At 40.4% G+C, this 13,363-nt stretch overlaps 2 protein-coding genes across 5 annotated transcripts in view; both read right to left on the reverse strand.

The window, feature by feature from the left end:
* Positions 1 to 13,363, reverse strand: part of plekhj1 (pleckstrin homology domain containing, family J member 1) — a 423,983-nt gene that overhangs the window by 23,181 nt on the left and 387,439 nt on the right. The window lies entirely within an intron of this gene.
* The window catches only part of ap3d1 (adaptor related protein complex 3 subunit delta 1), a 95,568-nt gene that overhangs the window by 19,823 nt on the left and 62,382 nt on the right, over positions 1 to 13,363 (reverse strand). For 2 of the 4 annotated variants that reach the window (XM_078198355.1, XM_078198356.1), the window contains exons 21-27: positions 13,251 to 13,324; positions 11,598 to 11,621; positions 10,243 to 10,399; positions 7,757 to 7,888; positions 5,632 to 5,685; positions 3,652 to 3,741; positions 1,631 to 1,771 (exon numbers count right to left, since the gene is read on the reverse strand). In XM_078198355.1, coding sequence (XP_078054481.1) covers positions 1,631 to 1,771; positions 3,652 to 3,741; positions 5,632 to 5,685; positions 7,757 to 7,888; positions 10,243 to 10,399; positions 11,598 to 11,621; positions 13,251 to 13,324 — 672 coding nt within the window. The remainder of the gene's footprint in view (positions 1 to 1,630; positions 1,772 to 3,651; positions 3,742 to 5,631; positions 5,686 to 7,756; positions 7,889 to 10,242; positions 10,400 to 11,597; positions 11,622 to 13,250; positions 13,325 to 13,363) is intronic. The other 2 variants (XM_078198358.1, XM_078198359.1) reach the window with 1 other exon arrangement.

The following is a 13,363-nucleotide window of genomic DNA, read 5'->3' on the forward strand; positions in this document are numbered from 1 at the left end:
TAAGCCTGCATATGCACAATCTAGACCATTCATTATTTTATACATCTCAACTTAATCACCTTACATCTGCACTTTTCTAAAGTATAGCAATCCAGCTATTAGTCAATACTGAGTCTGCTATTTGTATAGGAGGCGGCATAGTGGCACAGTGGCATAGTGGTTAGCACTGCTGCCTCACAGCACCAGGGACCCGGGTTCGAGTCCTGGCTTGGGTCACTGTCTGTGTGGAGTTTGCACATTCTCCCCATGTCTGCGTGGGTTTCCTCCGGGTGTTCCGATTTCCTCCCATGTATGAAAGATGCGCTGGTTAGGTGCATTGACCCGAACAGGCGCCAGAATGTGGCAACTAGGGGAATTTCACAGTAACTTCATTGCAGTGTTAATGTAAGCCTTACTTGTGACTAATAAATAAACTTTTACTTTTTTCTGTTTAGGCTTCTTCTGGACCCGTACTTGGTTTCTATATCAACTCATTTTGCCTTGCACCTTTTTGTCATTTATTCTCCTGCTTTCCACCCTATCATATCTTTTCTTTTGTTATTTTTACCTCCCCAACCCCCATTCTTGTTTAAAAGATACTAGAAAAGTATCTTTAACGCTTTTCTAGTTCTGGCAAAAAGGTCATCGACTTGAAACAATATCTCTGCACAGATAATTCCTGACTTGCTGAGTAAGTTTCCAGCATTTTGCTTTTATTTCAGATTCCCAACATCTGTAGTATATTGTGTTTTCAAAAAAATACTTTCTGGGAATTATACAAAACTGCCCAATTTCAACGCAAACTCAGAACAAAACCTTCGACTAAGTAATGTATGTTTGAAACCTGGTTGCTATACATAGTACAGATCAGACTTCAGTTGAAGATTGTAATAGTGGCTCAATACAAAGACATTGGGCAGGATTTCACAACCTCACTCGGGTGAGATCGAAAATCCCGCCCGAGTCCAATGGAGATTTCAGGGCGGGCAAGGCGGTAAAATTCCAGCCAATTTCTCTTTCCCTTGGGTTAGGTTTGCTAGAATTAAACAGGCAACTACTGTCTGTTCTTTCACATGCTCCACAATTCAGGCATTAAATAGGTTGAAAAATCACTAGTAGGCCAGTAAATGAGTTCATAGAATCATAGAAACCCTACAGTACAGAGAGAGGCCATTCGGCCCATCGAGTCTGCACCAACCACAATCCCACCCAGGCCCTACCCCCATATCCCTAAATATTTTACCCGCTAATCCCTCTAATCTACGCATCTCAGGACACTAAGGGGCAATTTTAGCATGGCCAATCACCACAACTCCCTCAACTGTATGCTAGACAGACGCAATGGGCAGGAAAGAGGGGTTAGCTTAAAAAAAATAGTTTATGAACCTGAAGATGACTTGTAATATTTATTACAATTTTGCTTGATAATTCCATTGTTACTCACTACGGTCAGCAAATTAAATATCTTGAGAACTGTTTTCTATTTATCTCATTCCCTTACAGAAAAGGAGTACCACAGAACTTCACAGCATGGGAGTAGCAACAAAAACACAACATGAATGTCTACAATATTTATTTTGATACCTCCGTGTAAAAGGACCACCATCATCCTGAACCTCAGAACCTGCTAATAGTGCACAGATTTACATACCGGTAAGGGCTCTTCATCCAAGCTACCATTCTGAACAGATTCTGGAGCCCCTTCGTCGCTGTGGTGTTTCTTTTTCTTTGATTTCTTTTCTTCTTTTGTCTTATCTTTCTTATGTTTCTTCTTCTTGTGCTTTGATGATTTCTAAAGCAGAATCATAGAATCATCATAGAAACCCTACAGTGCAGAAGGAGGCCATTCGGCCCATCGAGTCTGCACCGACCACAATCCCACCCAGGCCCTACCCCCACATATTTACCTGCTAATCCCTCTAATCTACACATCTCAGGACTCTAAGGGGCAATTTTTAACCTGGCCAATCAACCTAACCGGCACATCTTTGGACTGTGGGAGGAAACCGGAGCACCCGGAGGAAACCCACGCAGACACGAGGAGAATGTGCAAACTCCACACAGACAGTGACCCGAGCCGGGAATCGAATCCGGGACCCTGGAGCTGTCAAGCAGCAGTGCTAACTACAGTGCTACCGTGCCGCCCCGTGGAACAGCAATCAGGAAATCTTAATATAGGCTCCATGCTTAGCAAGCAACAAGACTCAGGTATATTGTACAAAAGTGACAATCACAATGCACATGAAAAGTCTGACTTGGAACCCATTGTTGACACCATTCTAAATTAAACCTTCAGTCACTGCTATTACCACCTCCTTTGATTTCAGCATTCATTTTCTGGGCAAACCTCCAGAAAGCACCTAGCGATGTTTTTTCTTCACAAGTGCAAGCAGTTTGCTCTTGTTTAATTACCCAACAAACATGGACAGCTTCTAAACTGTGTTGCTGTGTGGCCGCTCAGCATGTGCTGTACTGGGAACAAACAGGCTACAAATAGTCCATTTAAGATGTGCACACATGCAACAATCTTAAAGGGACTAAAGCAGTGCAATTGACAGGGCCGCACACAGCAAAGGTACGTTTGAGGGAACATTGGTTAGAGTCATAGAGGTTTACAGCATGGAAACAGGCCCAACTTGTGCATGCCGTCCTTTTTTCCTTTAAACGACTAAGCTAGTCCCAATTGCTCATGTTTGGCCCATATCCCTTGATAGCCATCTCCCTCATGCAACTGTCCAAACGATTTTTCAAAGACAAAATTGTACCCGCCTCTACTACTACCCTGGCAGCTTGTTCCAGACATTCACCGCCCTCTGTATGAAAAAATTGCCCCTCTGGATCCTTTTGTATCTCTCCCCTCTCACCTTAAACCTATACCCTCTAGTTTTAGACTCCCCTACCTTTGGGAAAAGATATTGACTATCGAGCTGATCATATGGTTAGGACTGTATTTACCTCCATCTTTTACATAAAGCTAGGGTGCCGTACATGACAGACATGTATGTATTTGCAAGTTATCTCCAATAATTCATACTTCATGGTACTTAATTTTTGAAAAAGCTACCTTTAAAGCTTTAGACAACGAGCTTTAAAGCTCGCGATCCCAAATAAACCTGTTGGACTTTAACCTGGTATTGTGAGACTTCTTGGCTTGCCCACCCCAGTCCAATGCCAGCATCTCCACATCTTGGAAAACTAAGTTCATAGCAACCCAAGGGTTACACTGAAGTTAATATTGCATGCGCACTAAATTCTAATCATGCTATAATACTTTAAGTTATTTAATAATGAAGAAGAGTTTATGCTTTCAGCAACAACTATTTCCAAGCAATGATTTTCAAAAGAACAAAACCACAGAACAGAATGCCACCCCCAGTCATGTGAAAGACAATAATTCTCACTTAAATAACCCTCAAGGACAGAATGACAAATCTCAACATTATCAGAAAGGATCCCAGGGTGGCTGTTAACCAAGTTTGATAAACTGAAATATTTAACTTACTGCAGCACAATATACATACTTGAATAAGTAGTGACACAAGAGTGTAGAATTCCCTCATGGAAATTGTGCTCTCAAACTTTTCTTTTTATGCTACACTTGCTACTTGTGCTTTCGTTTACTTAAGGCAACAGCTAGTTGTCAAATCAGTCTCAAGTCGAATAGGAACTTACTGCATCCTCTTCCTTATCATTTTCTTTTAATGCCTCTTCTGGTTCAGAAGCCGCTGGTTCAGAAGCCACTTCATTCCTAAGTGGTTCTGGCTGCAAGAAAAAAACCAAATTGCTCAACTGCTGAACACCATCCACGTTACAATAATTTTCTTGACCCGATTTCAGTTCTTACTGAAAATCAACTGGTACAACTGCAAACCACCTCCCAATAGCACTATATAATTAATGCCAGCACTGTACCGACATATGTGCTCTCAGACTTTGGGAGATACCTGCAAAGCTACATCTCTTGCCTATCTGTGGATGTCCTAATATTGCTTACCAGGTTCCTTTCCTTGAAGGACAGAATTAAATTATTTGGGTTGTTGCCACAACCAGACAGCTGCCATGGTCTTTATTTTCCTGACATTAGAATGACTGTTAGATTTATTGAATTCAATTTCACAACTCTCAACTAGTTCAGTACCATAACTAATACATACTGAATGATATGCCAGAAGTATTAATTCCAGAGTATGAATTCTCCACTTGCATGCAGACACACAATTTAAGGAGCACAAGGAAATCACTATGAGAATCAATTCTGACACAAATCCTTCAGTATAGATCAATCGGCAAAGGCTAACAAGCTTCTCCAAAATACTGGTAGTAAAACTCTTGGCTATATTTTTCGTTCATTATACAAATATATCCACTATTCAAAAGTATCACTTCAACTTTTATTTCAAAAAATAGAAGTGATAGCTAAATGGTCATTCCTACAATCTGTATTCGGAAGGGTTTGTCAGAACATTGTAGCTCAGAAACAGATCCATCAAGACCCTGCCCCTGTCCTGTTCCTCCCCTTAAAAGAGAGCGGCACGGTGGCACAGTGGTTAGCACTGCTGCCTCTCAGAGCCAGGGACCCAGGTTCAATCCCGGCCTCGGGTCACTGTCTGTGTGGAGTTTGCACGTTCTCCCTGTGGGCTTCCTCCGGGTGCTCCGGTTTCCTCCCACAGTCCAAAGATGTGTGGGTTAGGTTGATTAGCCATGCTAAATTGCACCTTAGTGTCAGGGGGATTAGCAGGGTAAATATGAGGGGTTATGAGCTTAGGCCCTGGGTGGGATTGTGTGCGGTGCAGACTCAATGGGCCAAATGGCCTCCTCCTGCACTGTAGGGATTCTATATTAAGATACAGGCTGATGCCCATTTCCTTTCATAATTTTTCAAGAAATTTTGATTCATTTTCTCAGGAATTTATGAATTCTGCCTTCCTGTTTTATTGCAGATTCCTACTATTGTTGATGTGGAGAAATACTTTTAACCTTCTCTTCAATGGTTTTTTGCTGTTATCTTAACATTTATATCCTTGTTCCTTGGTGGACAGTGGAAACATTCCAACATTACTTAATATATCAAAGATCCAGAAATATGAATACCTCTACTCAGTTGCTCTGAACCAACCAGTTCTAGTGGAAAATAATCGCCAAGTCTTAACCCCTCATTTCTAACATTACAGTAAATTATTGTTCCCCTTTATAGCCTTACTTACTGAGGCTGACTGTTTTACAGATCCATTAAGGTTCCTTTATTCCCTCACTTCATTTAAAATCTTAACAATTTAAAGTGAATTTCCTTGCTCTATTCCCATTTCCAAAATGTAATTACTTAATATGTTTCTACTTTGAATCGTGCCTGCCACTGAGCTGCCCATTCTGCTCATGTTCTTCTGCAGTTTTTCACATTACAATTTATACTGGCTGCAGTTGGCATCATCAGTAAATTTTCATTTTGTTCTCTCAAGAACTTCAAACATTGTGTAATAAATAAACACCAGACTATTTTGCTTCTGCAAACCTCTATAAATTAAAAAAAATGGCTAGCTTTTTGAGAAGTTGTTTGTACACTGCATGGAATCCTTTACAAACTATTCAGCTCACGGAGCACGATCTAAAATAAGTAGCTGATTAATTAGTGAATGGATCTCCAAGTATACCAACCTCTGGTTTGCTTTGTGCTGGAGCATTAGATAGCCAGAAGTCCAGATCTGATGCCTGAACACGAAAAACAAAAACAAAAATACCAGCAAGATTATAATCAACATTTTGGATTATAGGACATGGAGTAAAAATTATACAAAGATGAGGAGAATAAAAAACACAAATATAGTGAGGGACATTGATGCAAATCCCTGTTTGGACCTTTTGCATCAGGTTGTCGTCATTGCCAGAGCACAGGCAACCTAATCAAATTCACAAATTAACTGCTGCCACTGTGGGTGCAAAGGCTTTTCCAACCTTTGACTAGGTTGACTACTCCATCTTACTCCAGCGTCTCTCTTACACTGTCTAGCTCAGGTGAGATTTTCTTTCCTTAGTTTTACTTTACTATCCAATCAGCATTTCCAGTAATGGTTTCAACCTTCCTTTCCTCGATCCTTATTGCATTACCTCCGCAATAGCCCAAGGATCAAAACTGATCTTCTCTCTTCCTCATGCACACGCTTCCTCTTGAAGTCATTGGCAAACATGAGATCAGCGTCCACTTGTATGCTGAAGCTTTCACTTTCCATTACCATCATGCACCTCTTTTTGAGAGACTTCTCTTCCAGTCTAATAATTTCACTTAGCTAAACATTGGTCTATGGACCAAAACTATGGTCTTTGTCTCTACCACAAACTCCTTACCTTCATCACCGATTATATGCCTTCCATAAGTCACCTTTTCTGGTTGAAACAGATTGTGTGCAGCTTTGGCATGCTATTAGACCAGAGCTGAATTCTGACTCCATATCCTCTCCACTATAGTGACTGACCACTTACATAACAGCTATAGAAACATAGAAAATAGGAGGACTAGGCCAGTCAGCCTTTCAAGCCTGCTCCTCCATTCGTTTTGATCATGGCTGATTATCAAAATCAATTACCTTATCCTGCCTTCCCCTCATATCGCCCCAAGAGTTATATCTAATTTCTTCTTGAAATTGCACAACGTTTTGGCCTCAACTACTCTGTGGTAGTGAATTCCTCAGATTCACCAGTCCCTGGGGGAAGAAATTTCTTCTCACCTCAGTCCTAAAAGGTTTACCCCTTATCGCAAACTATGACCCCTAGTTCTGGACTCGACCACCATTGGGAATATTCTTTCTGAATCTGCCCTGTCTCACCTTGTTAGAATTTTATACGTTTCTATGAGATCCCCTCACTCTCTCTAAAATTCCAATGAATACAATCCTAACCAACTTGGTCTCTCCTCATATTGACAGACCTGCCATCCCAGGAATTGGCCTGGTAAACCTTGGCTGCACTCCCACTAGGCAGCAAGATGCCGTGGTTTGCCCTGCAGGAATACGGATGGGAGCTCATGCTTGGATTGAAAAGACTGAATTCATGAGGCATTGAAATGAAGCTGGAAGATTCACCTTGCTTGCACTAGAGAAAAGATTTTGGGGCAAAAAACCTCACTGTGAAAGACAGTCCTGACAATAAAAGTTTTCAGGCTGAGAATCACCTTAGACTGGGAGAACGGAAGATCTATTTAAAGTACAGTGTAAAGTATATCTGAGAAGTATATTTTTGGTTGTGCTAAAGGAAAAAGGGGAATGTTCTGTTTTGTGGTTTAAAGTACAAGGTGCCAATAAAGATTACGTTTAGTCAATAGTCTTTTGCTGAAAAGGGAGACTTGCAGTCATCAGGGCAAATGTAAAAATGCTAAATTGCAAATTATTACAATAATTTATACTACAGGAGAAAAGGGGTGCTGATTGGTTGACAAGTCAACTGACTGGCCAAAGTGGTGTCATGCAGAAAGCAGCACTAAGCCTTTAGGCAATTCCGAAATGCACTCTAAGTTTTAACCCATACTGTGGGTGAAACAAAAAGAAGAAACAGCAAAGGACAAAAGGCAAGCAAGAAAGATTGGGTAATTCCAACAAAAATTAGACAATTCATCCTTGCCCACACTGTGGAAAGCCATGCAGGTCTGCAAACGGGGCTCCACATTAGAATGCACAATAGATGACTCTGTGCATGCGAGAAGGGGCCATCTTCAATAACGAAGGGAAACCAACAATTTACTTCATAAAATTTTAAAAGAGGTTTTTTTTTTAAACAGCGCAGTACGGACCTCTCCTGTGGACTTTGCATTTTCTTCTTCTTTGGACGTAGGTGTAACAATTTCTTCCTCTGGTGCAGTATGTTCATTCTCTGCATTTTCAGGAGACTTCTTAGGCTTTTTGCTAACTTTCTCTTTACTTTTCTGTACCAAGATAACAGATAGCAGAAACACAAAGCAATCACATTTAAAAAGAATATAACTGAATTCTCCCCAGCCAGTAGGCAAGGGGTGCCAACATGATTCCAACTTATTAACAAGTGCGCTCTTACTCAGTGAACAGTCTGGTCCATTTTGCCTGCTGCTTTTTGAATTGGAAAGTCACACAATACAGAATCAAACACAAGTAATTAATCAATAGAAGTAGACTCAACATGAATTGGTGACTTCCAGATGGAAAATATATTCTATTCATTTATTTTTTTTAAATCTAAAACTAACTTGCAATTCACCAGGGTATGACAAAGATTGTTATTTCAAATCGCAGCACTTAGAAAATTAAATGTGCTTCCAATAATTTTCTCTTTCATGGTATGTGGGCATTGCTGGCAAGGCCAGCAATTGTTGTCCATTCCTAATTATGAAGGTGGTAATGAGCTGCCTTCTTGAGCTGCTGCAGTCCATCTGGTATTGGTACACCCACAGTGCTATCAGGGTGGGAGTTCCAGGTGTTTGACCCAACTATAGTGGAGGAATAGAGATAATAGTTCCAGGTCAGGATGGTGCATGAATTGGTGGAGAACTTGCGGGTGATCGTGTCATGCGAAGTCTGCTGTCCTGTCCTTCAAGGTGGTCGAGTTTGCGGGCTTGGAGGGTGCTGCCTGAGGCGGCTTTGACAAGTCGCTGCAGTGCATCTTGTATATGGTACACACTACTGGCACTGTGCACTGGTGTTGGAGAGAGTGAATGTTTAAGATAGTGGATGGGGTGCAAATCAAACAGACTCCTTTGTCTTGGATGCTGTTAGGCTTCTGGAGCTGCATTCATCCAGACATAGAATCATAGAAACCCTACAGTGCAGAAGGAGGCCATTCGGCCCATCGAGTCTGCACCGACCACAATCCCACCCAGGCCCTACACCCACATATTTACCCCCTAATCCCTCTAACCTACGCATTTTTTTTTTAGGATTCTAAGGGGCAATTTTTAACCTGGCCCAGAGGAAACCCACGCAGACACGAGGAGAACGTGCAAACTCCACACAGACAGTGACCCGAGCCGGGAATCGAACCCGGGACCCTGGAGCTGTGAAGCAGCAGTGCTAACCACTGCGCTACCATGCCGCACTCATGTGGAGAGTATTTCATCACATTCCTGATTTGTGCCATGAAGATGGTGCACAGGCTTTGGAGTCGGGTGGTGGGGGAAGAGTTACTCGCCACGGAGTTTCCAGCCTCTGACCAGCTCTCATAGCCACAGTATTGATGTGGCTGGTCCAGTTAAGTTTCTGATCAATGGCAGCCCACAGGATATTGATTCTGGGAGATTCAGCAGTAGTAATACTGTAATATTAGTATACAGTAATACTGCTGAATGGCAATGGGGATGGTTAATAGCAAAAAATAAACATTTCCCCGATACAACTTTCACCAAAGCAACAAGGAAAGCGAGAGATGCACTAAGTTTTTGTGAAGTGAAACAGCGAGCACGAAGAAAACATTCCTAAAACACAAGGTATTAAAAGGAGTAAAAATTAGGCCACTGTTAAAAACTAAGAGTGGAATATTATTATTCTAAAAATGACAACATTCATCATCAACAATAATCAATTCTCCAACGTGGTCAAGATGAAAAAGAATATTGATGATTTTAAAAGCATGTCACTGCATCTTATGCTTTAAGCTTAGTTGATTACTATAGCACAAGCAATTAAAAATACGCGCTGAAACCAAAATTAATTTACATGTTCAAGATCTATAATTGTTGTTGAAATTATTCATCCTGTCTTCAGTAAATAGCTATATTGTACAATAAATGTAACAATTTCATGTTGGAACATAAAAAAGTATTTTGTTGACCGTTTTACGTTACTAATTCACCAAATAAAAATTTTCAGGTCATTAACAGGCTGAATAAAGCTCTTCCCAACTGCTCTCCTCGAAACATGCGCCTGAACTTCAACTTCAAAATAACATCCCACCACATCAATATAATTTGGTAAATAACTATTCCAGCCATTGAGAATCAAATGGACTGCTCATCGCAATTATAAATGTTTTAGTTTTGCATGCAGTTAGAACTAGTTTAAGGTATTTTACTGCCATATTTGCACCAAATAGTCAAGGCTGGATCAGAAATAGATCCACAAGATTTAGAGGTTATTTGGCAAGCAGACATTGCCATGCAAAATGCCATCTAATATTTAGACCATATTTATCCATCATATAAACATCACTGCAGTAAAATAGTCTGCATTGTTCTAAATTAAGCTACCTAAACAGCACCAGGGGGCAACACGGTTCCATAAACTATCGAAGATTCAAAATACTTTAGCTTACCCTTTTCTCTTTATCTTTCTTTTTGTCTTTGTCTTTCTTTGCCTTCTTAGAAGGTTTTTTGCTTTTATCCTCCACTGGAGCAGCTTCAACTTCTGGCGATTTCTTTTCAGTTGCTCGGTGTGTCCTCACAGGCAGTTTTTCATTATCTGCCAAAGGCCTTTAAAACAGCACAGAAATAAAACTGTACTATTAAGTGGCTCTTAGGTTTAATAAAATGATGAGATATAAAAGTTTTGGATTCCATTCACTTCTCCATAATTTTAGCTTCATCAAACCAGCACATTAAAAAAAAAACACTTCTACAAGTCATTCACAGAACAACCCAGGTGGATTGAGATGAGAAAATCAACTCGGAAAATCCTAGGTAACACTCGCAAGACAGTTTGATACACAGTTCTCAGCATATCCACATTTGGAAGAAATCTTGAACCTGCTGAAAACATGTTACTGGATCTAGTCTGACCACAAGTAGGTCATTTTGACAGCGAGATTGAGATAGCCAACTCAGATTTCTACCTCTCTATTTCGAAGACCAATCCAAAATATGGAAATCAGGCAAATTAAAAATAGATTTTCTCAATTTGAATCACCGATCAATCGTAAAATGGAAAATCGGTGCTTCTGGGTATAGTTATAAGAAAGCTTAGAGGATAATGGGAAGGCATAGAGCACTTAAAATAACCGACCGCGATTGTAATGAACGGCCAGTTTTCATGAGAAACTTCAGAACATGAAAAAGCTGGTTAAGATCAGAAAGCAACAGGCAACTAGTTAATGCACACAATCAAACACAAACTGTGCAAAGCATTTGTAAATTTCGAAGTCGGAATGTCAGGAACGAAAGGAAAGTTTACCAAACTTCTCAAACAAGTCTGTATTTGAGAAATATACTTGGAATTATCATACCAATTTCACAAAGAACTGCCTTTATCAAGTATCCCAACCACAACTGTAAGGCAAGTAATGACTTGGGGTTGATGGATGGATATAATCACAATACGCTGCCTATGTTGTGATATTGGGAGACTCATTAAAAGCAGAATTTCAACCTTTCCACAGTTTTCTAATGTAATTCACTGATGCAAGTTTTACTGAACACCAGTGACCGTATGGCACATGACAGAGTTTAACCCTTTGATGACAGAAATTGTGAATTTGAATACAAAGTACTAAATTGCATGAAATATATCTGTCAATATCTAGCTTTGACATCAGGCCATGTTTATATACAAAGTGTAAATTACTGGGTAGATATCAAAGGTTTAAACCCTTTCAAAACACACAGACCCATCTCCAAGTCAAATGTATAAAAGACCACAAGAAATTTTAAAAACAAAACATTACACTTTACATACCTTCCTTTTTTCATTGGATTTAGACTTTTGTTGGGACACAAAGATGATGGTTGTGCGAGCAGCAGAAAGAAAGACAGACAGAAAAGAAAGGAGGACAGGAAAAAAAATGGAGTGGCATGTTAAGTGTGGAAGGAGAGAAAAAGAGAAAGAGTCACAGAACTAATTAAACAGCCAGAGATTAGTGATATTAATTTTGGAGCAATGATAAAATTCACTAAACACTGAAAAATTGTGTTAGCATGATGAATTTTGTGACTATTGCAGTTCCATTTGGAATCAATAGCTTTCATGGAGTTTATGCCCAGTGATGTAATATTACAACAACTCTGAATTTATATGAAGATAGTAGGTTGTCAGGCAGTGTGGAAGTTTAGTGTGAGTCAAATCCTGTGTGTGTACAGGTTAACCTTATTCCTGTTCAAAATTACAGTAATTCATTCAATATGACATATGCCGCTTCATACTGTGTGTGCTTTGCAATGTTCCAATTGATCATGACTGGGTAACTGAGGGAGATGCAGTGCACGGGTTCAGCACGTCGTGGCGGCGGCGGCGGGGGGGGGGGGGGGGGGGGGGGGGGGGGGCGGCGGGGGGGGGGGGGGGGGGGGGGGGGGGGAAGAAGGGGGGGGGGGGGGGAGAAGGAAGAGGAAACGAAAATTGAGTTAGCTCATGTGACTTAGTTAACGAAAGCCAGTCAGTCAGTCAGTCAGCTCCAGGAGGTAACCATTGCCAGTCAAAATTCTATTAAACGTGATAAGGTAGCAAAGAAAGGAAGAGAAAGAGAGAACTAGATCTAAAGACGGGCAGAAGACATTCAAAAAATACGAGGAATAGACCTAAATTATACCTTTTCTTAAAGCATCCAAACTTAATATATTAAAGTACAAATTCCAATCATTTATGTTTTAAAATGCACAAATATAGGGAAAAGACTCCAATTATCTGCAAAAAAAACCTGGTGAAATTATTTATTAGAATGTACAAAAACTGAGAAAACATTGTCAACACACAAAATGATTATTCTAGCAAACTAAACGATAGCGAGCACTAGTACTTGGGAATGATCATTGTAGTCAGATGTATTTTTAAAAAAGCCAGGAATTATCCAGAGCCTTACATGACTACCGGACATTGTTTTATGGCCAATTAAGTGCTTTTGCAGTGCAGCAAAGTATGAAATGTGGCTGCCGATGTTCACACAGCAGAGTACACAAATGGCAATATGATAATGACCAGATAATCTGTGTGTTTGCTAAGGGAGGAATGTTGGCTGGGATACCAGGGATAACTTCTCGGCTCTTCAAATTAGTGCAAAGGAATCTTTTACATCCAGCTGAGGAGCAAATGTGGCCAAGCTTTACGCCTCATCCAAAAGGTGGCACCACCAACACTGTAGCACTCCCCAAGACCAGCAATGGACTGTCAGCCTTGATTTTTGTACTCAAGTCCTGGAGCGAGGCTTGAAGCCAAAATCTTTAACTCTGAAGCAAGACGGTTGACCAACTGAGCCACAGCTGACACTACTTTAGAAATTGCTTGGACATTTTTCCAGAACTAGTAATAATTTGCTTTAAGTGACTTTTGTAAATGTCAGCTGCAAAATAAAAAAGTAGCTTCTCAACTTTGTGACAAGAGCAACAAACGCATACTCACTTATCCAAATCAATATCCAGTGCTTTATATGGATCATTTGGATCTTTATCATCATCATCACTAGGCAAGGCATTCTAAACAAAACCCAAAGACAATGAACAGTGTTAAAGTTC

The sequence above is a fragment of the Mustelus asterias genome, chromosome 26 (genome assembly GCF_964213995.1).
Source record: "Mustelus asterias chromosome 26, sMusAst1.hap1.1, whole genome shotgun sequence".
NCBI lineage: Eukaryota > Metazoa > Chordata > Chondrichthyes > Carcharhiniformes > Triakidae > Mustelus > Mustelus asterias.